Genomic DNA, 25240 nt, shown 5'->3' with positions numbered 1-25240 from the left:
TAAATGATTTCCTCTTTTTCAACGATTTTCCTCTTAGAATGAAATGCTGGAGGAGGGGCATGAATATGCTGTCATGTTATACACCTGGAGGAGCTGCTCTAGGGCCATTCCTCAGGTACACACACACACACCATCGTGACATCTGATGCAATTAGTAGCAGTCCGATGTGAGGTGTATTCTCAGTACTCTAATGAAACTCATGCACAGTTTGGCCTACTGTCCCACATACAATTGTACTATCAGAAGTGTCAATCTGCAGAAGAGGAACTCAATAAGTGCATGTTAAAGGATCATCTGTCAAGTTATATGTGTATAGATTTTAGATCAGTGTTACTGCCTTGAGTTTTGTTTTACATAATGAAGTTTCCGCTATTTGCTATTTGTCTGAAATGTATTGTGTATGTCTCAGTTTTGAAAAAAAAAATCTGAATTATGAGTTTATAAGCTGTGAGTTTATATGCTATGGATGCTATGGAGTTTATATCTTGTGGTCCAGAAATAATCCAACAATTTCTTGGTAAAAAGCCAATATTGTGAGAAATCGGAATTACATTTTTGTGTTCTCTTGGATAAAAGCTTCCTTGTACAAATGTAGTAGACTCTCTTTTATCTATGATATGATTGCCCTGCACTCACTACAGAAAATATGCATAATTCATGCAGTCATTTCTGATTTAAGTACGTTTGGCGCCCTCTTGTGGTTTTCAGGTGAAGTGCAACGAGCAGCCAAACCGAGTGGAGATCTATGAGAAAACTGTGGAGGTGCTGGAGCCTGAGGTCACCAAGCTCATGAAATTCATGTACTTCCAGGTGAGAAAGAAAAAAAAATTATTCATTTTATCAAGTTTACTACATTTCTCTTTATTTATTTATTTTTATTTTAGGAAAGCTACCTTAACCTTAAGTTGACTTAATTAGGAAATAATTTCTTGGCATTTCTATTCATTATTTAGGTTTTCAAATCTGTGTTAAAAAGTACATTTTTGCTGGGCTATGAATTAAAAATCTTACATTACACTATTAAATTGAGCTAACTTGATATCTTTTCTTGCAGCGTAAGGCCATTGAGCGTTTTTGCAGCGAGGTAAAGCGACTGTGTCACGCTGAACGCAGGAAGGACTTTGTGTCTGAGGCCTACCTGCTCACTTTAGGAAAGTTCATCAATATGTTTGCTGTGCTGGACGAACTGAAGAACATGAAGTGCAGTGTAAAGAATGACCACTCTGCTTACAAGAGGTATTACAGGCTCATGACAATTTTCAAAAAGCACAGATACACATTAATTCTGGGTCAAAGGTGATATGTTTCACTTTTGTGTCTGCATCAGATTACATTTAAAAAGTGATTTTATATGCATCTAAAACTTATTAAATGCAGGTAAACTGTCAAGATATGGTTGATGCCATATCTATGAGATGCCCAAAAGTAGGGCCAGTTTTAAAAGAGAGGGGGAATGTTGGTGATTGGGCCGAATGCCTTTGACAGAAATCGTCAATGTGAATGTTAAATGTAACGTAATCTTTCGTTTCTTAGTTTTATTGCTGAGCTACAAAAAAAGGGCAACTGAAATTAAATGATTGAGTTAAATAGTGAATAAATCAGTATTTTAAAATGTAAATACTGTCACTTGGCGTGCAGTACATCTGACATCTACAAGCATATCAAGTTAAAGGCAGGTCAACTAGTGTATTCAGCAATGAACTCCATTGTGTTCTAAATGGAATTATGTTTTTACTGTAATAAGTTCATGATAAAATGTTTAAAATGATACTGCATTAGATATTAAATATGAATTAAAGCAACATTTTCTTTTTTTTTCTTTAAATATTACAGAATAATTTAGGAAATTCCCCTTGGCAAATTTAATGTAAAATGGTTTGGTATATATTCGTCCCACAGCCCTCAATCAAGCTTGGTTTTTGACTGTTTATAGGAAAAACTTTGGGCACCTTTGATTTAAAGGACCTGATATATAACAGCTATATTCATGTAAAAACTAAATAGCATGTTTATTCTGACCTGTACTTAACTGTAGATATAAAAAAATAGTTACATTTTAAATTTACATTTACAATTTTATTACATTTTTAAAGAATTAAAAACTTCTTGCTTGATTACAATATGCCTGGCATTTCAGTGGATGTGTTCTGTAAATTTTGCAAAAAAATGACAGATCCAAATACTGTAATAATACTGTCTTTATTAACTCATTTATTTCTAGGATCTGTAAAATATCCCAATCATGATTTCTTCTTCACAGAGCGGCTCAGTTCTTGAGGAAAATGGCTGACCCTCAGTCCATCCAAGAGTCTCAAAACCTCTCTATGTTTTTAGCCAATCACAACAGAATTACACAGGTACGTTTAATGGCAAATACGGTCATATTTACACAATTTGTATTGTTATATACAGTTCATAACCAGTCTGGGCTTTCAAAACTCAAAATAGATGCAAAAGAGGAAACATAAAGTGGTTTACACAACTTTTGAAGCGGTACTTTTTAATGGAATAGATCAAAACATTAGGGATTTTGCCATATAATCATGTCCTCCACACTGAGAGCTCATTGTGTGGTGTTTTGTGTGATGTTTGTCCAGTGTCTGCACCAGCAGCTGGAGGTGATCCCAGGTTATGAGGAGCTGCTGGCTGATATTGTCAACATCTGTGTGGATTACTACGAGAACAAGATGTACTTGACCCCCAGTGAGAAACACATGCTGTTAAAGGTGAGCGCATCCATTCCTGCTGAAATATTTAAGACTCAACTGAAAGAGAACTTCACAAATGAAGGCATGACTCTTTGTTTCAGGTCATGGGTTTTGGCCTGTACTTGATGGACGGAAATGTCAGCAACATCTATAAGCTGGATGCCAAGAAAAGGATAAACCTCAGCAAAATTGACAAGTTCTTTAAGGTGAAATCAAACTGCCCGGTTCTCATGAGACCGTTTTCATTTTTGTTTTTTGTAATGGCTGTATGTTTCCCTTTGCAGCTCCAGGTGGTGCCACTGTTTGGAGACATGCAGATTGAGCTGTCGCGGTACATAGAAACAAGTGCTCACTATGAAGAGAACAAATCCAAGTGAGTCATATAACAATGACGATCAAATAAAAGTACTTTATGAATAGCATAAATGCCCTGTTTCCATGTTAATAACATTTATTCACATGTTTTCAGTGATGTGATCACAAGCTGTATGCCAAAATGCATTGCTGTATTAACCTCTGAGCTTTTAATTGGATTGATAAACACATCTTAATAATACAGGGTGTCCGCTGGGTCTTAAAATGTCTTTAAAACTACAATTTAGACCTAAAATAGTTAAATTCAGAGAAATTTGGTGTTGGATGTCTTAAATTCTTTTAAACAGGCCTTAATTTTCCTTTGTCAAAGTAAATCTACTCAATTGGTACAAACAACAATCCATCTAAAGTAAAGTAAAAATGATTAACTCTACGGTTTATTTATCGTCCTTACATCCTTACAGTAAAATTTGTTTAAAAGTTCTCCATGTATTTATGCATAAATGTATGCTGTGAATAAATTTAGTTTATTATAGTTTTTAAAACAAATATTCATAATAATAATAATATATGTATATAGCTAGTGTTTACTTGTTTTGACACATTATTCAAAATATGTGGCTTAGAAATAACTATTCTCAGACCCTAGGTAGAAATAGAATACTCTCAGACCCTAGGTGACACCTAATGAAATATACTGTAGCTGCACTGGCAGGAAAAAGATTGCATAAATTTGACCATGTAGTGGCAGTCTGGAGCCCTGGCATTTTATCACAGGAAAATAAACCTTTATAAAACATATTTATATACAAAACACCCATTTTAAATATTGGATAATATTTTTATTATAATATTTTGTTCAAATGATTCAGTAAAAGATAAAAAATAAAAAGAAATCTTACTGGATTATTCGCTTCTTCTCTCAGGTGGACCTGCACTCAGAGCAGCATCAGTCCGCAGTATAATCTGTGTGAGCAGATGGTGCAGATCAGAGAAGACCACATCCGATTCATCTCTGAGCTAGCGCGGTACAGTAACAGTGAGGTGGTGACGGGCTCAGGTCTGGACAGTCAGAAGTCTGATGAGGAATACAGAGAGCTGTTTGACCTGGCGCTCAGAGGACTGCAGCTTCTGTCCAAGTGGAGCACTCATGTCATGGAAGTGGTGCGTCTGAGACCAAACTATACCACTTTATATTAAGTGGGATAGTTCACCCAAAAATGAAAATGTATTCGATATCAAATTGTATCACCCTTAAATAATTTTTCCTGTTTATTTTGATATTTTGAAGAATGTTGGAAACCGGTAGGCATTGTCATCCATAGTGGGGAAAAATACTATGAAGTCATTGGCTACCGGTTTTCAACATTCTTCAAAATATCTTAATTTGAAGAATGAAGAAGGAAACATATGCAGGTTTGAAACAAGTGCAGAGAGACTAAATAATGAAGAATTTACATTTTTGGGTAAACTATTCCTTTAACTACTATTCTCTAGCATCAAAAAATAAATGCAATGCAATTGTTGTGTTCATAATGTTTTGCTAAATATTTATGGTGCTATTGAGGTATAATATAATGAAAGGAGCAGTTTTGGTGGTTTGGGTGGGTTAAGGTGTTAGGGATGGGTTAACAGTGTATATTTTTATGTAAATGCAATTGCAGAAATTATTTAATGATGTAAGGTAGACCTGTCACAATAATCAATATATTGAATTATCGGACAACACATGGACATGACCTCAATCATTTTTATACATAAATACATAAATACCAATTCTAGCTACATTTTAGCTGATTACGCAGCCTCTATATCTCTATCAGAGGTGTCAGTATGGTTAAAAAAACTATAGTATTTACTAGAAATGAGTATAGTATTTTTATGGGTGCCTGACGAATGAAGTGAGATCTGTTACTTTTTTCTAGTTCTCTCTACCTTGCACTTTTTTGTTAACATTTCTTTATATTATTTATTTGTTTGGGATACATGTTGTCACATTCTGATTCCAATGCCTAATTATTAAATTGTTAAAATTTAAACGAAATATTCCTAAAAATAAAATATAATGTGTTCCTTGGAGGAGTGTACTTGCATTATGATGCTGTTATAATGTCAAAATGGTCTTAAATAATAATATAGCACAATACGTTTTGGTACTATATATTGTACCACAAAAAATAGATATCGTGACAGGCCTAATATAAAGTATCTTTTTAAAACTATAAGTACAATGTAACACATCTATGCACATTGTACATTGCACCAAATGATTCATTTAAATGTAAGTACATAGTTGTTAATGGGTTAAGTCAACCAAAAAGGAAAATTCTGCCATCCTTTACTGACCTTTAGGTTGTTCTGTATAAATCCTGTATATGTTTATTTGTACTGCCAAACATAAAGGACGATAATTGGATGAATATAAGTAACCAAACAGATCTTACCGCCAATAGCATTTACTTTTCCAACTATGGCAGTAAACACAAACTTCCTTTACTTTCAGCAGAACAAAGACATCCTGAGGGTGAGAAAATGGTGACCATTTAAAATTTTGGGTGAACTATCCCTTTAAGGTCACAAGATAAAATGTAAAGCGTTTTCACCATTTCAGTCCTCCATGTGTCATGCATTTAAACAGACTTTTCTCTCTTTAGTACTCTTGGAAATTGGTCCACCCTACGGACAAGTTTTGTAATAAGGACTGCCCGGGCACAGCTGAGGAGTATGAGCGTGCTACACGATACAACTACACCAGTGAGGAGAAGTTTGCCCTGGTGGAGGTCATCGCTATGATCAAGGGACTTCAGGTTCTGATGGGCCGGATGGAGAGCGTCTTCAACCAGGCCATCAGGCACACCATCTATTCTGCCCTGCAGGACTTTGCACAGGTAACCCTGAGAGAGCCACTCAGACAGGCCGTGCGCAAGAAGAAGAACGTCCTCATTAGGTGAGATGTTCACCACAAGAAACAGAAGAAGAGAAAAAGATGTTTTCAGGGCATTAATTATCTGCTTGCTTTCTTGTAGTGTCCTTCAGGCTATTCGTAAAACCATCTGTGATTGGGAAGGGGCAAGAGAACCTCCTAATGACCCTTGTCTGAGGGGAGAGAAGGACCCTAAAGGAGGATTTGATATCAAAGTTCCTCGTCGTGCTGTTGGGCCCTCCAGCACACAGGTCAGTCAGTTTATGTTTATCATATAGATGAGATTTTAGTAGAGCTATTATATAAAAGAAATGTAATAATTACGCCAAATATTATTATTTTATTTTAGTTTTTACATTTAATAGGCTTTAAAAAACTGTACATTTAAAAGTAGATGAAACTATTTTCATATAAACTAATTGTAATAGCTTCTGTTATAATTAGTTATTTTGTCCTGTATATGCAGCCTTGTGTTTTAAGGTTTTACGACACCATTTTACAAATGAAATAATTATAATTCACCATAACAGTTTTTATACCACAAAAAAGCTATTAGAATAACTCATCTAAACATAATTAAAATAAAATTAGTGTCATCATTATAATAAAATCAAGTTAGAAGCATTTTCACATATAAAAACAATAGAACAAACATACAAATAAAATGGATGAACTATGACTTCACCTTGTAGGCTAATTGGCTGCTAGCATAAAACTGGTTCCCTTGATAAAATCCCTATAGGATTTTCCCATAAAGATTGCAAATAATAAGCTTTGTGTTCAAACACAGTTCATTACACTTACACGTTTTGTCTAGCCGGATAATCCTCACACGAAAATGCAACTTTTAGCACTTTTGGATCTTAAATGCAAACGCAAGAATTAAAATGCTAACATTAGGCTACAAACGGACTACAATGCCTTCGGGATGCTTGGCTATGACGTCAGCACCATCGTGCTACAGTTGACTTTTCAAGCTTATTTTTAGAAATATGATCCATGACAAAGATTTAATCTCTCGGTTTATTATATTATAATCCACGCTATATATTATAAACAAATAAATATGCTAAAACACATAGACCTACGTGCCTTTTGGATAGTTTTTTTAACAATGGAAATACATTTAGTTTTGCCTTCGGTTGTTGAAATAGTTTTAAAACTGTATGTATAAATGTGCCTTCATAGTATTATCATAGGACATTTTTAAATAAGTGTATTGCTCGCGTGCATACAGCCTGCTTACCTTAGTAATAGATGACAGAAATGAGTCGTGAGGGACAAGTCTATATGCCTGCAAGTTCTATCATGGACACAGAACAACATTCAGTATTCTTTTTTTGTCATGAAGAACAGCAAAAAGCATAGTCACATATGCTATACATTTTAAGGAGGAATGTAAATATTGCAGTTATGACAGAGTTAAATGTTTCGAAAAAAAAGTGAAGAATGTGAAGAAAAAAAACGACAAAAAATCAGTTGATCACGTTAAGATAACAGCTAATATGTATGTATATTTACACATTCACATGTTTGCATTACTGAGAGCAGGATAGAGACAGACTGCACTGGTAAGTAGTATCCCCATAGTATTGTTTAATTAAAATAAAAGGTCAACATTATCTACACACAATATAAATTCACAATTAGAAAAATACTACAAACTATAAAATACTATTGATGAAAATACTTAAATAACAGACAAATCCAAATGCCCAACGCAAGCGAGCTGTGCTCCAGACCAGCTCAGCTCGATGTATAATGTCTCTGACACCGCCTGCAGTCCCATTTATCAACTTGAAAGCAACAGTCTTATTAAAGAAGCATAACCAATTTAAAAAATCAAGAGTATGATGTAACTGATGTGTTTTATGTCGTAGAATAAAACGTGAAAGTATCCTGAGTTTGTGTTAGCCACGAATCTTATTTAAGCAATTTAACTGAAATCCCATTGAAAAAACCCATTGACTTTGGGACGAGGGAACCGGAACTGCTAAAATGCTAACTCGCTTCCGGGTTTTTGCATACAAATTGACGTCATAGTTTCTCCACTCTATAAATACAAACAACTAAAATGTGCTTTAAGATTTTCAAGGAGGTCTCATAGAAGTATTAAGAATAGAAATACTACAACAATCAAATGTAAAAAAACACTTTGTAATCGTAATTGTATAAATTAAATATAGATTAAAACCTTATTAAAGCTACAAAATGATTCAGCCAGGGGTATTGTGTATTTTTTCATGCATATTAGGCTGCTGCCACTTTTTGACCAGGTCTTATTATTTTTTAACAGTCCTGGTCTAAATCAGCAGTTGTTTCTGTTTTTTCCTCCTCGTCCTTCAGCTTTACATGGTGCGCACCATGCTGGAGTCTCTCATTGCTGATAAAAGTGGCTCTAAGAAGACTCTCCGCAGCAGTCTGGACGGTCCCATCGTTCAGGCCATAGAGGACTTCCACAAGCAGTCTTTCTTCTTCACCCACCTCCTGAACTTTAGTGGTAAGAAAAGTAATCTTTGCATTCAGATTTATTTGCATTACTAGAGAGTAATTGTTATGTTCCTTCATGACGTTCTTGCTTTCTCTCTGGTTTGCCTGTCAGAAGCCCTGCAGCAGTGCTGTGATCTGTCCCAGCTCTGGTTCCGAGAGTTTTTCCTGGAGCTCACCATGGGCCGCCGCATCCAGTTCCCCATCGAGATGTCCATGCCCTGGATCCTCACCGACCACATTCTGGAGACCAAAGAACCCTCCATGATGGAGTATGTGCCATATACACTGTTCATCTTGCTTATGTTACACTACTGTTCAACTCTGTGGTCAGTCTGTTTTTTTTTTCCCCACGCCTTCACAAGTGGTCCTATTATAGAAGCTTTACAGGAAGTGGTCGAAAGAGCAAGATAATTTAGACTCTATTAACACCTGTGTTTTTTGTGTTGTCCACTTGTTAATGAATTGATGAAAAGCATCTTAATACCAAGAGTAAATGTACCCTTTGAAAAAAATAATACATTAATCAAAGATGCGTTAAAATAAAAAGAGCAATGAAAGATTTATAATGTTAGATGTTTTTTAATAAATGCTGTTCGTACAGTGGGGAAAATAAATATTTAACACGTCATGTTTTTGCCTGGGAATAATATTTCTAAGGGTGCTGTTGACAAGGTATTGAACCAGATTTTGGTCAAAATACAAACAATACAAACAATAAAAAAATATAATAATAAATAAATAAAAATCTGAAAAATTATGTGAAATCAGTTATGTTTAATAACAATGAAATGACACAGGGAGAAAGTACTGAACTACTGAAATGTATTTAATACTTCATATAAAAGACTTTTATGGTGATGGCAGAATAAAGACGCCTCTCGTATGGAGAGTCTCATGAATTGCTCAGTTGTGAGGTTTTCACAGAAATCAACAGAGTGTAAAAATCTTGATGGTTCTGTGAGTCTCGTCTATCAAATCTGATCTTTAATTTGTATTTTCTACTGGATTCTAGTCAGGTGATTGGCTGGGCCATTCTACAGCTTGATTTTCTTTCTCTGAAAGGATTTGAGAGTTTCCTTGACTGTGTTTTGGATCATTGTCCTGCTGAAAAGTCCACTCTGGTTTCATCTTCATCATCCCAATGAAGATGTTGGACTGAAGCAGCTAATATTCATTTACACAGAAGAAGGGCAGAGGGTTGCTGAAGAACTACTGAGAGATTTCAGCTGCTGTCTGGGCTTTTACTGCCTTTATACTCCTCCCTTTCTTCATGTGTTCAATACTTTTTCCCTGCGTCATTTCATTTTATTACACACAACTTAATTTGTAAACTAATTAGATTTGTTTTCTTTACATATATGGATTTCTTTGGTGGTCAACAGCACCTTTAGAAATATGTTTTCTGAGGAAAATGGTGATGTGTTCAATGCTTATTTTCCCTGCTGTATAATAAATAATAATAATAAGTTTTATCCGTAAAGCACTTTTCCTACATGCATGCAACTCAAGGGCTTCACCAACATAAACAAATAATAAGAAACAACATCAGTGTCAGGCAAAATATAAAAATGGATATATAAATAAAAAAAACAAATGTATAAACAAATGAAACAAAATAAACAACAAATATATACTCAGATAAATGCATACATGTACACGCATACAGTTGAAGTCAGAATTATTAGCCCCCTTTGAATTTCTTTTTCATTTTTAAATATTTCCCAATGCTGTTTAACAGAGCAAGGAAAATTCACAGTATGTCTGGTAATATTTTTTTTTCTCTGGAGAAAGTCTTATTTTGTTTTATCTCGACTAGAATAAAAGCAGTTTAGAATTTTTTTAAAAACCATTTTATGGTCAAAATGATTAGCCCCTTTAAGCTTTTTTTTTCCGATAGTCTATAGAACAAACCATCGTTATACAATAACTTGCCTAATTACCCTAACTTGCCTAGTTAACCTTATTAACCTAGTTAAGCCTTTAAATGTCACTTTAAGCTGTATAGAAGTGTCTTAAAAATATCTAGTAAAATATTATTTACTGTCATCATGGCAAAGATAAAATAAATCAGTTATTAGATATGAGTTATTAAAACTATTATGTTTAGAAATGTGCTGAAAAAAATCTTCTCGCCATTAAACAGAAATTGGGGAAAAAAATAAACAGGGGGGCTAATAATTCAGGGAGGCTAATAATTCTGACTTCAACTGTATATACATACAGAATACACACACACACACACAATATATACGTACGTACATAAGTACACATACTTCAAATACTATTATATGCGTATGCAATTTTAAAAAGGTGCGTCTTAACACGCTTTTCAAAAGCATGAATGGTAGGGGATTCTTTCACTTCATTTGAACTTAATAACGTTATATTTATCAAAGAGTCATAAAATATCACAGTAAAAATCACATTTCAAAATGATCTTAAATAACAGTTGTAGTAAAATTACTGTATATTACTCGGTATTGTCCAAATTACAAGAGCATAAGAGACTTCAATATAAAACACAATCTCACTGACCCCAAAGTTTTCACAACAGTATATGTGAACATTTACTAATTGTGTCTGTCATTTCATTTTTTTCTCCCTCAGGTACGTGTTATATCCATTAGATCTTTACAACGACAGTGGTTATTATGCCCTCACAAAATTCAAAAAGCAGTTCCTCTATGATGAGATAGAGGCTGAGGTAGAGTTTCACAGATTTATTCAAATGTCTCCTATTCGCAAATAGCCTTATTAAATAAAAGCTAAAACTGTCTCTTCTTCATCTCAGGTCAACCTGTGTTTTGATCAGTTTGTGTACAAGTTAGCCGACCAGATATTTGCCTACTACAAAGCAATGGCTGGAAGGTAATTTTTTCAATTGTTATTATTATTATTAAGCATGTGTAGTTGTTTAGTCCTGACTAAAAAAGGAAGAAATACATTAATCTTTTATGCTGATTGTACACTTGTACATATGATGTTCTATATCAGCTGAGAACTTATGTGTCAAGTAGTCAAAAAAACCTTTATTGCACATGAACATTGTTTTTCTGAGATCTGTATTGAATTGTTACAGGTAATGTAGTTTATTTGACTAGAAAAAACAAGTTCTTTGTGTCTCATTCTGTATAATTTAGTCAAACCAATGTTTGTATGGCAGCATTCACACTTTTTAACACAGCACTTGCAACAGTTTGTGTTTATTGAACCAAAGTGTAAACAAGTCCTACATCTCAATGTTTTTTTATTTCCTGCTAAGCAAAGAAATCAGTCAGCTAGATAGTAATTTCAGTCTTTAAATAGATTGTATGGTTTTTCTCTCTCACAGTGTCCTCCTAGATAAACGCTTTCGAGCAGAGTGTAAGAACTACGGCGTGATCATTCCATACCCGCCGTCAAACCGCTACGAAACACTGCTCAAACAGAGACACGTGCAGGTTTGAGCTAACATTTGAATGGCTAACTCAATATTGTGGTGATTTAATAATTGATAATGATTGCATTTCAGTCTCTCAGTTGTTGTGGCCTTTTAAGTATGTGTTGCATTTATGATTTTTTAATGCAAGGCTAGTTTATTGTCACTGTCATTTATGTGAAGATTAATGTAAACATCACATTTGTGTTTGTCACGTATAGCTGCTGGGTCGCTCCATTGACCTGAACAGATTGATAACCCAGAGGATCTCAGCAGCCATGTACAAATCTCTGGATCAAGCCATCAGCCGTTTTGAGAGCGAGGACCTCACCTCCATAGTGGTGAGAAACTCACGAGTTCTGCTTTTGGAGTTTATCATAAACTTGCAAACTCAACCTTTTTTTATCTATTTAAACATTATAAGTCTTTGACACGTGAAATAATAGTGTGAAAGAAATATTTGATTTTAACCGAAAAGTTAATTGAGCTTTTGGACATATCTAAAAACTTAGCATATGTGTTTTTGTAGAGTATCGTATTTGATGATGTTTGTTTATTAGACTATGCAGTGTAAGATATAAGGGTAGTTTACTCTCAGAACAAAAACATCTACATTTTATTATGGATGAGCGAAACTGAGCGAATATAAGAAGTTGCTAATATTCATATGACCAAAAAATAAAGAGATTCTGGTAGCTTATATAAAAAGTGGCATCCTTTAAACAATATAGCATACATAAATGTATGAAATGCATATAAATATTAATTATCTCCCAAAGAATATTTAAATGCTTGATTTTATAATCAAAAATCTAATCTTTCTTGCCCAGCAGACACACAATGTCATAAAGCGTTAATATTAGGTTAGATTTAGGTTGCCAGCATTTAAGGACAATGTCATTTGGACGTCCAATGACGTTAATGATGTTAATATTTGGTTGATTATAGGTTGTGTTGGAAAGTGACAAAAATCCAACGCTGAGCCAACATCTTAAACCAACATCATATTGTCGTCAAATACTGACATTTATTGGTCCGGTATGGCAGCCAAAATTCAACATCTGATAGACGTCATACTGGTAACGTCCACACAACGTCAAGCTGTAACATCATTAGATGTTGATATTGTGTTATTTTTAGGTTGTGTTAGAAAGTAACCAAAATGACATTGGACAGTGACGTTGGGTTCTGACATTAAGCTGATTTTCATTTCCAAACAAAATGCAATGTCCCACAACAATGTCAATCTGACGTCATGTTGACATCCTGTGTCTGCTGGGTGTGGATGGCAAAACAGGCGATGGAATAGAATTCATTGATGATTGAGAGATGAAAAAAATAAATATTCCTCAAGAAAGAAATTCTTCTTTCTGAAAACATTCATCTAGAAATTTTTACAATGTGACCATTTTGTTTACTTAAATAGATACATTTTTCTTAAATGTATAAATTCTTAAATAAATAGATACATTTAAATAAATGAATAAAACAGCGAAGATGACAGACAAAAACAAGTTCCAAACCATCCTCTTCAGAATGCATCAGTGAAGAATTCACTAAACAGTAATGATGTTGTGGTTGTGTTTCAGGAGCTTGAATGGCTATTGGAAATCAACAGGTTGACTCACCGTCTTCTCTCTAAACACATGACGCTAGACAGTTTTGACGCCATGTTTCGTGAGGCCAACCACAACGTCTCTGCTCCATATGGACGCATTACGCTGCACGTCTTCTGGGAACTCAACTTCGACTTCTTACCAAACTACTGTTACAACGGCTCCACCAACAGGTCCGTGAACGCAAGTTGTAGATCCACACGTGGTTTGTTATTGATGACAGAGTTGACAGATGTGTTGAATCTCCATCAACAGGTTTGTGCGAACAGCCATTCCCTTCACCCAAGAGCCTCAGAGGGACAAGCCTGCCAATGTTCAGCCATATTACTTGTATGGCTCAAAGGTCTGTTAGCAGCGTGATATTAAATGAAAGACTTGAATGTGTTACATACACCGTATTGAGGACAGCGATGTCTATTTTTAAACATCTCTCTGTTTTTCAGCCTCTGAACATTGCTTACTCCCACATCTACAGTTCCTACAGGAACTTTGTGGGACCTCCACACTTCAAAACAATCTGCCGGCTTCTCGGTTACCAAGGCATTGCTGTGGTGATGGAGGAGCTGCTCAAGATTGTCAAGAGCTTGGTAGGTTTTTTGTTATGTTTTTTTGTCTTTGATGGAAATCTACATGAAATTTCTCTTTCTCTAAGGGTGTATTCAAATCTGTGGATCATTTGCGAATCCAAAAAAGGAGATTAAGACCCAATAACAATATTTTTTTACCGCTACCCATCCCCTTGGCCCTTGAAATAAAGTGTGAAGGGGAAGAGCATCAAATTTATATTTACACTTTATCTTCAGGAAATCACTGAAGGCAACGATATCATGTTATCATAATGATAAAATGTGTCAGTAAGCTTGTAACTATACTGTCTATGTACACCGTGACCGTATTCATCTATGTAAACAAAAGAAAACAACATTAATGTTATACCAGACACAGTAAAAAGCTCATTCACAGCCACTAGATTCTTTTTGTTGTAAAAATTCTTAATAAAACTAAAAAATACTTAAATTTGTGCATCTCCTGACTTGTTGCTGTTGTAGCTGGTGTATTCTGGGAAATTTTCATACCCCTTGGTTTTTTAGTGTGGTGCTGGAAAATCTCTGTTTCAAGGGGTATCTAGAGCTTCCCCTTAGCACTATGCCTTCAAGCTAAAGAGAATTGGGACACCCCTACTCTTTCATGAGAATGCTCAAAATGAGGGGTAGGGGGAATGGGTAGAATTGCGATTGGGCCTAAAAATGTAAAAAAATTTCAAATTATGGTTAGGTTTGGTATTTCGTCAGGCAGTATTTCTAAACACTGGCTGGCAGCTAGCTCTCTGCAACTCCCACATGGTCACCCACTGAAGCTAAGCAGGGCTGTGCCCGATCAGTACCTGGATGGGAGACCACATGGGAAAGCTGGGTTGCTGCCGTATGTGGTGTTAGAGAGGCCAGAAGAGGGCGCACAACCTGCAGTAAGTGTGGGTCCTAACGTCCCAGTATAGTGAAGGGGACTCTATACTGCTCAGTGAGCGCCGTCTTTCGAATGAGACGATAAACCGAGGTCCTGACTCTCTGTGGTTGTTAAAAATCCCAGGATGTCCTTTGACATCTCCAGCATCCAGGCCAAATTTGCCCACTGGCCTCTGTCTATCATGACCTCTTAACCACCCCCATATCATAATTGGCTTCATCACTCTGTCTCCTCTCCACCAATCAACTAGTGTGTGGTCTCGAGCAGTATGGCTGCTGTTGCATCGTCCAGGTGGATCCAGCACACTGGTGGTGGATGAGGAGATTCCCCCAATGTGTAAAGTGCTTTGAGTCCCCAGAAAACTGCTACAGTATGTAAGAGAGAGAGAGAGAGCAGGCTTATGATGAAAGATGTCTATCAATGACATCTGTTAGAAGTTTTGCGATTGATACAGTGTACATAGCCTTTTTCAAAACAGACTGAATACACATCACGATAATGCCACACACTGGACATGAAACACAGCACAATGCCCGAAAGCAGGATTTGTTTACTTTGTTTACTGGTGGAACCTAAATATTTTATGATGCACACACTTTCTCTGCTGAATTAAAGTTAATCAACTTGACTTTTAAGGTGGTGACCCGTAATACAATGGTAGGGGGGAAAGCTGTGTGGTTTTGACCTATAGTGTTTTTTTTGTTTTGTTTTGTTTTGTTTTTTTACAATTTAGTGAATATTTCTCAGTTTCACTTGTCAATTGCATCAGTTTTTGTATGTGTGTGTTTTTTTCAGTTACAAGGCACCATCCTTCAGTATGTGAAGACCCTCATAGAAGTGATGCCCAAGATCTGCCGTCTCCCTCGTCATGAGTACGGCTCACCAGGTCTGCACTACTAACACATTTACAGCACAACACAAGCTGACTGTCCTCTGCTGGTTGCCAGCCAATAACACAAGATCGACATTTAAATAGTCTAGATTTAGTATTTGCAGTTAACTTGAGTTTCTCCACCTCCTCTAGCTTCAGTTTGTAATATTTACTGTATAACATGTTAAAGTTAGAAGTCTATAACTGGAGCGTATGAATGTCAGCTCTGAGCCCGGAGTGTTTTTTCGATGTTGTGTAATGTCTGTCAGGCATTCTGGAGTTCTTCCACCATCAGCTGAAGGACATCATTGAGTACGCTGAGCTCAAGACCGATGTGTTTCAGAGTCTGAGGGAGGTGGGAAATGCCATCCTCTTCTGTCTGCTCATCGAACAAGCTCTGGTGAGACGCCCTTTCATTTAGCATTTGTCTGAGCATGACACGATATAGTAGTGTAGAGCTCCTAATCGATAGAGCTAAAATCACATCATCTCAAAGCTGTTGTGTATTTTAGCGTTAGTCTTTCTGACCTGCCAACCTCTTGCCTTTGTGTTGTTTGTCAAGCTAAAGGTATTATTAGAATCATTAGTATCATTAGGTATAGTTGAGAAAGCCACCATACTGATATCTCACTTAAACATGATAAAACAAGCTAATTTGTGCTAGAACATGCTAACAGCATGTTAATTCATGTTAGAATCATGCTAACAACATCCTAATTCATGCTAGAAACATTTTAGCAACATGCTAATCAATGTTAGAAACATGCTAGCAACATGCGAATTCATGCTCAAAACATGCTAATCAATGTTAGAAACATGCTAGCAACATGCTAATTCATGCTCAAAACATACTAATCAATGCTATAAACATGCAAGCAACATACTAATTCATGCTAGAAACATGCTAACAACATACTAATCATTGTTAGAAACATGCCAACGACATGTTAATTCATGTTAGAAACATGCTAACAACATACTAATCAGTACTAGAAGCATGCTAACAACATCCTAATTCATGCAAGAATCATGCTGATTCATGATTGAATCGTGCTGACGACATGCTAATTCATGCTTTATAATATAATGTAATACGCTTTTTAATTCATGTTGCTTTTAGCCAACTTGATACTAAGTTGCAAAGTAAATTAACTACCTCCAAAACACTTTCTCAAGCTACCATAAAGTTTGTCCTTAAACTTTAATATCTAGTTATTATTATTACTATTATTATTGTTATTATTATTACACACGCACATATGGATATATATAGACTATTGCTTAACATATATTAGTATATATTCGTTTATTATTATTATTTCTTTATTTTTTTTTTTTGATGGTTTGTGTCTATGGTTTGGCTTGAGTTTTTCCCCACACTTTGTCTTCCTAGGAGGGCATTCCTATTATTAATCACCTGTGTATGTCTCTTAATTCTTGATATGGCATGAGTGGGCTTCAGAGTTTATTAATCACAAGTATTAATCAAAATATTTTTGGCAAGGTTGGCAGGTTTGCTCTTTCATAAAGGCTTTGTTTTCTTCTGAATAGTTATGATTTGCTCTAAGTAAATACTTTATGATGTTCATCATGAAAGCATTCTATTGACGCACCAAAATTAAAGGTGCAATCCTTGACTCAGCCTGGCTTTGCTAATCAGCTGCATAAAGAGGCAGATCTGAGTTTGTAGAAATGTGTATGTGTGTGATTTTTTTTTTTTTTTAATTATTTTTTTTTTCCCACATATGAATATTAATTAATTGCTGTGAGTGTGTGTGTGTGTGTGGGTGGATGACACTGCTGCCATCTGCCCCTAAAAAGCAACTTTATTTCTCATTACACGCTGGCAACAACTACAGGTGGTAAGAAATTAGGCCTCATTTATGTAAACTGAAACACGAACTGACTGAACGCACACTCTTCTTGGTTTCTCTATTATTTTAAGTCACTTTTGTGCCGTGTTCTGCCATGGATTCAAGGATGGATTAGAGGAAGCAATCAAAATCCTGTTATGTAAAATAGAGCTGTGAACGTCTGGCACAGTGGGGATGCTTGGACGCGTCCACTGGGTTAATATTAAAAGCCTTTTTTTTTTAAGATCATTTCCTCCAAAAGGAAGTCATCCTTGCTTTCATGGCAGTCACGACTCTTCTCTGGCTGCCTGTGACGTCCCGTGCTGGTGCACATCTGCTTCCATACACTTCTTCTCTTCTGATGCCTGTTTCTCTTGTGTTTCTGTATGGGTCTCTCTTTCTCTTTCTGAAGCATAGTGAATGTGTTGGATGATCATTGCACGCTGATCTCTCATGAACATCGTTTCCGTCAGGGTGCTCTTCTGGTCGTCTCTATTCTTGTTTGGGTGTTGTTCAGTGCTTGTTTTATTATTGTGAATGAATTTTGGTTAAAAAAATGTACTTTACTGATTTGAAGGTCACTGCTATGAGAACTTTCATAGTACATTTAGTTAGGGTTTCCACAGTAGATTTGTATATATGATATATTCCTTGTTTTATTATATATGTTTTCTTGGTCCACTTATGAACTTTTCTTGCTTTAAAAACACTTATTTTGTGTCCTTTTTTTAATTATATGAAACGTGCTACACTCTCAGAAAAAATGGTGCAATGTTGTACCAAAAAATGTACAAACCCTTGTCACAGTACCTTTTTATGGGACAGAATTGAATTAAGACAAAGAAACAAATTTGTATCGTTGCAGTTTGTACCTTTAAGGACATGATTTGTACCATGGGAAACCAAAATGCACGTTTGGTTTTAAAACCTGCAGATTCAAGATTGTACCTTCATCAAAGGTACAAATCTGATCTATGAACGTACCACTACAGTGACAAGACACTTTGTACCATAACAGTGTCAAATGTGTTTCCTCACAAACTATTACAGGGCATTTTGCTATATCCAAAAGGTGTCAATTATATAAATATAAAACATCAAATACATTTTTAAACAATGTTTGTGTAAATGCATGCTTTTCTATTTACAATAAAGAATAAAAAAATACTCTAACATAAATCAAAAGATCGACAAACATTTCACAAAATGGTTACAGAAACACATTCTCCCATGTACAATATAACACATTTTTTTCTTCAATTTTCACACAAAACCCTTGTAATCACTTAAAAGTGAATTTAATTTACTTAATTTAAAAATAGAAATATAATTATTCAAAAGTATTGTAATGATACATGCACAATATTTGATTAGATTTACAATGCTAAAATGTCTGCATGAACACTTTGCATATGCAGGACTTCTGCCAGCTCACATGCGTAGTGGAAAGCAAACACCAAAAGGTGCTGATATCAATAATAAAAATGTATTTATCATAAAATGCTTACCAAATGCTTATTAAATGCCTTAAATGTTTCGTTTACAATACTGATAGTTTTGTTTTACTAGATGTTTTATATTATAGAACTTAATAATGAATGTTGATGAGTTTCTTTAAACATTTGCTATAAAATGATGATTCATGTTTTAAGATGGAAATTATTCATAAAATCCCGTTGCCTTTCCAGTCATATTTATTTTCATAGATATTGTAATAAAGGAGTTGTCCAACACTTCTGTACCTTTTTTATGAGAACATTGTGTATCTTTATTTCAATTGTACCATAAAAGGTACAGAACAGTATCATAACAGGTTGTTACGTAGCGGATGCACCTCGCTACGCACATAAGGTTAAGGATGACCGCTATTAAAAGAGGTCACCCGGAGTCCCCGTTCCTGTTCCCCAAGCACTCACACACAGGCCAAGTTGCGAAAAAGGGGTAACAAATTTATTAAACAAAAATCCAGTATAGGAAGCAGGGAACAAAAAGGCCAAAACAATAAACAAAACAAGGTACGCTACCTATTATTAAATTTCTTACCTAAAACCGAAAATAAAGTTCCGTAAATGAAAAACAATTCTAACCTCCATAACTATCCATTAAACAAGAGAAAACTGGACAAAAGAAAAAGGGGCCTTCCCTTAGATAATTCAGCAGTAAGTAAACATTTAGCCACAGCTAACAGAATACCGTCCTAGTACCGTATTTAACAGAGTATCTCACCAGATTACTTTGAAACAGGGTTGTAGACATGAAACAAACGATCAGCCACCGCTAATGCAAGTTACCGTCCTAGTACCATATTTAACAGAGTATCTCACCAGATGACTTTGGAAAAAGGTTTCAGACAGAAAGATATCACTGCCACACAGAGAACTTAGAGCGATCTGCTCACACACACACACACACACACACACACACACACACACACACACACACACACACACACACACACACACACACACACACACACACACACACACACACACACACACACAACAGCGAGGGGAAACAGGAAGAGAACTCGATGAAGAGCGCAAACAGCACGCTTTTATAACTGGCGCCGCCCCTCTCACAGCTGCACCTGATCTCCGCTCATGAGAGAGAGAGAAAAAGAGACAGATAGAGGATACAACAAACACAGGAACAATACACACTAGCATTGTCAAAATAATGTTACTCAATATGTAACACAGGTCTTTTCTGTACCATATAAGGTACAACTTTTACAAAGGTACAAAACTGTTTCTTAAGGAACATTTTTTGTACCACTGTGTACCTTTTTTTCTGAGAGTGTACTAAAAATTTAAGGTGCTATATACATACACCTGGTGCAGAGACGCTAGGCATGATACAAGTTTTTTTTTTTTTTTTGCTAGTTTCTGCCTGTAACAGGTATCATTTTCATATTGTTCATCACAGTGTTTAAATAGCAAGTGCATTTGCACCCATGGGCATACTGGTGTGAAAAGGAGGTGTGTTAATGTGCATAGCTGCCGCATTGCTGTTTGTAGCAACTGAAATAGACCGTACCATTGACCAACTAAAAGCTAAAGTCAATTGCCCATTTTTTAAAATTTATTTATTTATTTATTTATTTGTTATTTAAAGATCACGTTAGTGGTGTGCATCCACAATACACATACACATTGCTTATTACACTCACAGGGCTGTGCAGCAGCACATAGACATCTTTAAATATGAAAATTTAAAGGATTCAAATCTAAAAGATGATTTTTGTCTACAAAAATATCATAATGGATAGTCATTACATGTATCAAACTAGCCCATTTACCTATTTGCGGTAATGATGAATGACATTAGCTAATTGCAGAACTATTTCCTTGCAAGTGAAACATTCAGTTTTTTCACTTACAAAGACTGTAAATAGTGAATCCGCCATGGCACGACTGAAAATCACTCTTAAAGGGAATGTGAGATTTGACTCTTATTCATCTAATGCAGGGGTGTCCAAACTCGGTCCTGGAGGGCCGGTGTTCCGGAGAGTTTAGCTCCAACCCTAATCAAACATACCTGAGCAACTTCCTGGCAGGTGTTTGTTGCAAGTTGGAACTAAACAATGCAGGACACCGGCCCTCCAGGACCGAATTTGGACACCCCTGGTCTAATGCATGTTATGGCAAAAATAGAATAATACTCATTCCCTTATAAGCCACATATTATTCTCGTTCTTAAAATAGAAGCTTTAGACAACGTGCTTAGAACGTTACAACAGAGCCTCAAGTGACTGGTCTTAAACAGTGCATGTTAAGTGAGATGAACATGCAAAGTCTACACATCTGTATTGTTTCAATTGAGAGACATTAGTTTATAGTGCATACCTTTATAATTTCTGTACTTGTTTATTCCTGTATTGTTAAATTTAAAGGATTTGTTGTTGAATGAGGGGAACTAAAATATATTTGTAATGTTTATGAACATTTAAGTTTATTTAGAGGTCTGTTTTATATGAAACTATTATTGTGACATTAATACAACGATGTGACTTGTGCACAAATATTTTTTTCAGCTGCCACTAAAATAATTCAACCTAAAACTAAAATCTCTGTTTGCAGTCAACATAAATGGTAAATATATATGAGGTCACACTTTATCTTGATGGTCTGTTTGTTAAATTTAAGTTACATTGCATCTACATGCCAACTAATTCTAATTAGATTATAAGTAGACTGTTAGGTTGGGGTTAGGGTTAGTGGAAGTTGACATGTACTTGCAAAGTTTCTTATAGTCAGTTAAATGTCTGTTGAATGTCTGTATCAACAGATATTCAGCAGACAGTCTACTTATACTCATATGGACCATCAAAATACAGTGTTACCATATATGGGGTTGATCTATTTTAGGATCAGAATGTTACATTTTCACATTTTCATTCATACTACAACTAACTCATTTTCACTCTGATCTGATGTGTGTGTTATGTAAAGCCTGATTCAGATTTCATTTAACAATGAGATGATGATAATAATAATCAGTTTTGACTTGTTCCTCGTCGTGTTTCTTTGAATTTAGTCACAGGAAGAAGTTTGTGACTTGCTTCATGCAGCACCTTTCCAGAACATCCTCCCCAGAGTCTATATCAAAGGTGAAACACCGCAAAACACTCAACTACAATACCATCTTCTTTCTTGGTGCTTTCTGATTAAGGGCAATGTTTCAGGAAAATCAATACTAGGGAAGTCAACAGAGTATAGTTCATAAATGTGGGCTTGAGGTTAAATCTTTATAAACAGTTTTACAACTTCTGAAAATGTTCCTGTAATGTTGAACTCTGCAGAGGGAGAGCGACTGGAGGTGAGGATGAAGAGGCTGGAGGCAAAGTATGCTCCTCTTCATCTCGTGCCCCTCATTGAGAGACTCGGGACTCCACAGGTGAGGAGTGCAGATCAGAGCCTACATGCTTATCACATCTGGCAAAACCTATGCTATATATTGTTGATCTGGTCATTTAATCTGAGACCAATTTTCCAAACTGACCAGTTGTTATTTTCTAAAATGAAAATGACAATTATTTTCTTTTCATTTATGTAAAGTGGTTTGATGCCATTTACACAATAAATATAGTAACGAAGAAAAGAAATGGACTAATATTAACCTTTTACTCAAATCCTTACCTAATTCAGTCTGTAAATCTAGAGAAACTGGTATCTTGTTGTCCATAGCTGTATAATATTACTAATTAAAACTGCTGTTTTCTCATTTAAAACATTTTAAAATGTAACATTTTGCTCTGATTTTAAAATGATATTTTCTGCATAATTACCCCAGTCTTGAGTGCCACATGATCCTACAGAAATCATTTAATATGTTGATTTGAAACCTTGTTTATATGAAGCATTGCTTATTGTTATCAATATAGAAAATATCTAAAAATATAATTGAAATTATTTAATATTTTTTCACTGATAAATAATGAAACACATTAAAACAAGTTTTTCAAATGAGTATTTATTTTTATGGCCATATATATAACATTTATTGCCTGACAAAAAAAATAATGGATAAAGCAACAATGTCACTGAACATTAACCAAAATAATATAATAAAATGTGCAATAGATAAATACTTTTTATTTCTGATAGAGCATGACTTTGTATGAACAGGAAGAGACTATATCCTATATTTAACAGGAAGGCCATCTAGAAATATCACAGAAATGTCCAGCTACTTCACCTGTGAATAATAATAATAATAATAATAATTATTATTATTATTATTATTATTATAATTATTATTATCATTGTTATTTCATTATGTAAAACTCCCACACTGCTGTGCTGACATCTTATCTCTCTTTTCAAGCAGTATTAGCTCATGTAAGGTGCGCATGTACTTTGTGGTATGTCACAGAGTCAGTGATTAAAAACTCAAAAGGCAAGCAGCAAAAACATTAAGTAGTTCAACAATCAGAAATAATACACAATTTAGCAGCTAAAAGATATTGACCTTGTATTTATATTGCTTTTGTTATGAGATCAAAAATAGATCTCATAGAGAACAATAATATTTCAAATAGAATTTATCAGCTGATATCAGTATGGCCGTTAATAAGTATTGTGCATCCCTAGCGGAAACAAAGACATTTTTCTTAAGGATTCTTTGAATATACAGTTGAAGGCAGAATCATTAGTCCTCGGTATATTTGTTTTCCTCAATTTCTGTTTAACGGAGACATTTTCAACACATTTCTAAACATAATAGTTTGTTCTGTAGCGAATCGGGAACAAAATGCTTAAGAGGGCTAATAATATTGACCTTAAAATGTTTTTTAAAAATAAAAACTGCTTTTATTCTAGCCTAAATAAAACAAATAAGACTTTCTCCAAAAGAAAAAATATTATCAGGAATACTGTGAAAGATTTCTTGCACTTTTAATCATCATTTGGGAAATATTTAAAAAAGAAAAAAATCTCACAGGAGGTCGAATAATTGTGACTTCAAGTGTACATTTAAAAAATAAAACCATCTATTATTTATTGTGATGCCTGAATAGTCTTGTTTTTGCAGAAAGTTAAGTCTTGATAATGTATATGAACACGAATAGGTTGAGTTGGACTCCATTTTAACATTCGTCTTGCTTTTGCTAACCCTTCTTAGCAAATTGCAATTGCACGCGAGGGAGACCTGCTGACGAAGGAGCGCCTGTGCTGTGGCCTGTCCATGTTTGAAGTCATCCTGACGCGCATCCGCAGCTTCCTGCAGGACAACGTGTGGCGAGGTCCTCCCCCCACCAACGGTGTCATGCATGTGGACGAGTGCATGGAGTTCCACCGCCTCTGGAGCGCCATGCAGTTTGTCTACTGCATCCCTGTGGGCACACACGAGTTCACTGCAGAGTATGTCTTCATACACACATGCATTCAGCTTGGCTTTTATTCAGGGTTTTTTAGAGGTGTCTTAAAGTCTAAAAATCACAAAAGTGTTGTGTTCCAGGACTAAATATTTTATGTTCATATCCTTTTATATTTGGTCATTTAGCAGACTTACAATTGAGGAGAAATTCAGCAATTCAACAAGAAATGTCTTGCTAATATTCAGTGAATTACTTTAACGCAGGGGTCTCAAACTGCCGGCCTGCAGGCCATTTGCAACTCCTTCCGGCCCACAACTGACGTCAAAATTTAATGAGATTCGGCCTGCCTAAACATATATTTTTGTCCATTATCGTTGTGCAGTCGGGTCTAGCCACTTGTGGTATTGACCTGCCACCTAGTCGACATTTAAAGTACTACATTCAGATTAGCTTTATTTTCCTTTTCTCTCAGTGTTCGGTCGAGAGTAACACACATGAATTTAAATTCTCTGGCTAATTAATACGTTAAAATATTTGTCCGTACATGCTCTATTTTTACTAAAGCTCTATGTTTGTAAATATTCGGGGGTCGTTTGATTATTATCAGTTTTATACCACTTGTATTTTTTGTATAAACACTTCTTCATGACTTACATGTAATGCTGGTGGTGTTACAAATATGATACTTTTGCTAATATTCGATTCAAATGGTCTCGTTTAATAGGTTTTCCTCACATGCTTATTAAGTTTTGCATAAAATGTAT

At 35.3% G+C, this 25240-nt stretch overlaps 1 protein-coding gene across 3 annotated transcripts in view; it reads left to right on the top strand.

Moving 5' to 3' along the window:
- cyfip2 (cytoplasmic FMR1 interacting protein 2) overlaps positions 1 to 25240 on the top strand; it is a 56412-nt gene that overhangs the window by 25009 nt on the left and 6163 nt on the right. Inside the window, exons 4-27 of one of the 3 annotated variants that reach the window (XM_056471923.1) lie at positions 38 to 115; positions 710 to 811; positions 1056 to 1237; positions 2262 to 2358; positions 2599 to 2727; positions 2811 to 2915; positions 3000 to 3082; positions 3951 to 4188; positions 5679 to 5971; positions 6051 to 6198; positions 8294 to 8447; positions 8550 to 8706; positions 11045 to 11141; positions 11229 to 11305; positions 11769 to 11877; positions 12077 to 12196; positions 13445 to 13644; positions 13727 to 13814; positions 13915 to 14058; positions 15731 to 15821; positions 16076 to 16209; positions 22196 to 22268; positions 22461 to 22555; positions 24281 to 24519. In XM_056471923.1, the coding sequence (XP_056327898.1) occupies positions 38 to 115; positions 710 to 811; positions 1056 to 1237; positions 2262 to 2358; positions 2599 to 2727; positions 2811 to 2915; positions 3000 to 3082; positions 3951 to 4188; positions 5679 to 5971; positions 6051 to 6198; positions 8294 to 8447; positions 8550 to 8706; positions 11045 to 11141; positions 11229 to 11305; positions 11769 to 11877; positions 12077 to 12196; positions 13445 to 13644; positions 13727 to 13814; positions 13915 to 14058; positions 15731 to 15821; positions 16076 to 16209; positions 22196 to 22268; positions 22461 to 22555; positions 24281 to 24519 (3233 nt within the window). Of the gene's footprint in view, positions 1 to 37; positions 116 to 709; positions 812 to 1055; positions 1238 to 2261; positions 2359 to 2598; positions 2728 to 2810; positions 2916 to 2993; positions 3083 to 3950; positions 4189 to 5678; positions 5972 to 6050; positions 6199 to 8293; positions 8448 to 8549; positions 8707 to 11044; positions 11142 to 11228; positions 11306 to 11768; positions 11878 to 12076; positions 12197 to 13444; positions 13645 to 13726; positions 13815 to 13914; positions 14059 to 15730; positions 15822 to 16075; positions 16210 to 22195; positions 22269 to 22460; positions 22556 to 24280; positions 24520 to 25240 lie in introns of all 3 variants that reach the window. The other 2 variants (XM_056471922.1, XM_056471921.1) reach the window with 2 other exon arrangements.

Source organism: Danio aesculapii, chromosome 14, assembly GCF_903798145.1.
Source record: "Danio aesculapii chromosome 14, fDanAes4.1, whole genome shotgun sequence".
In the NCBI taxonomy this organism is placed as follows: domain Eukaryota; kingdom Metazoa; phylum Chordata; class Actinopteri; order Cypriniformes; family Danionidae; genus Danio; species Danio aesculapii.
Note: the sequence above shows the minus strand (reverse complement) of the source record. Positions and strands in the feature narration are given on the sequence as shown.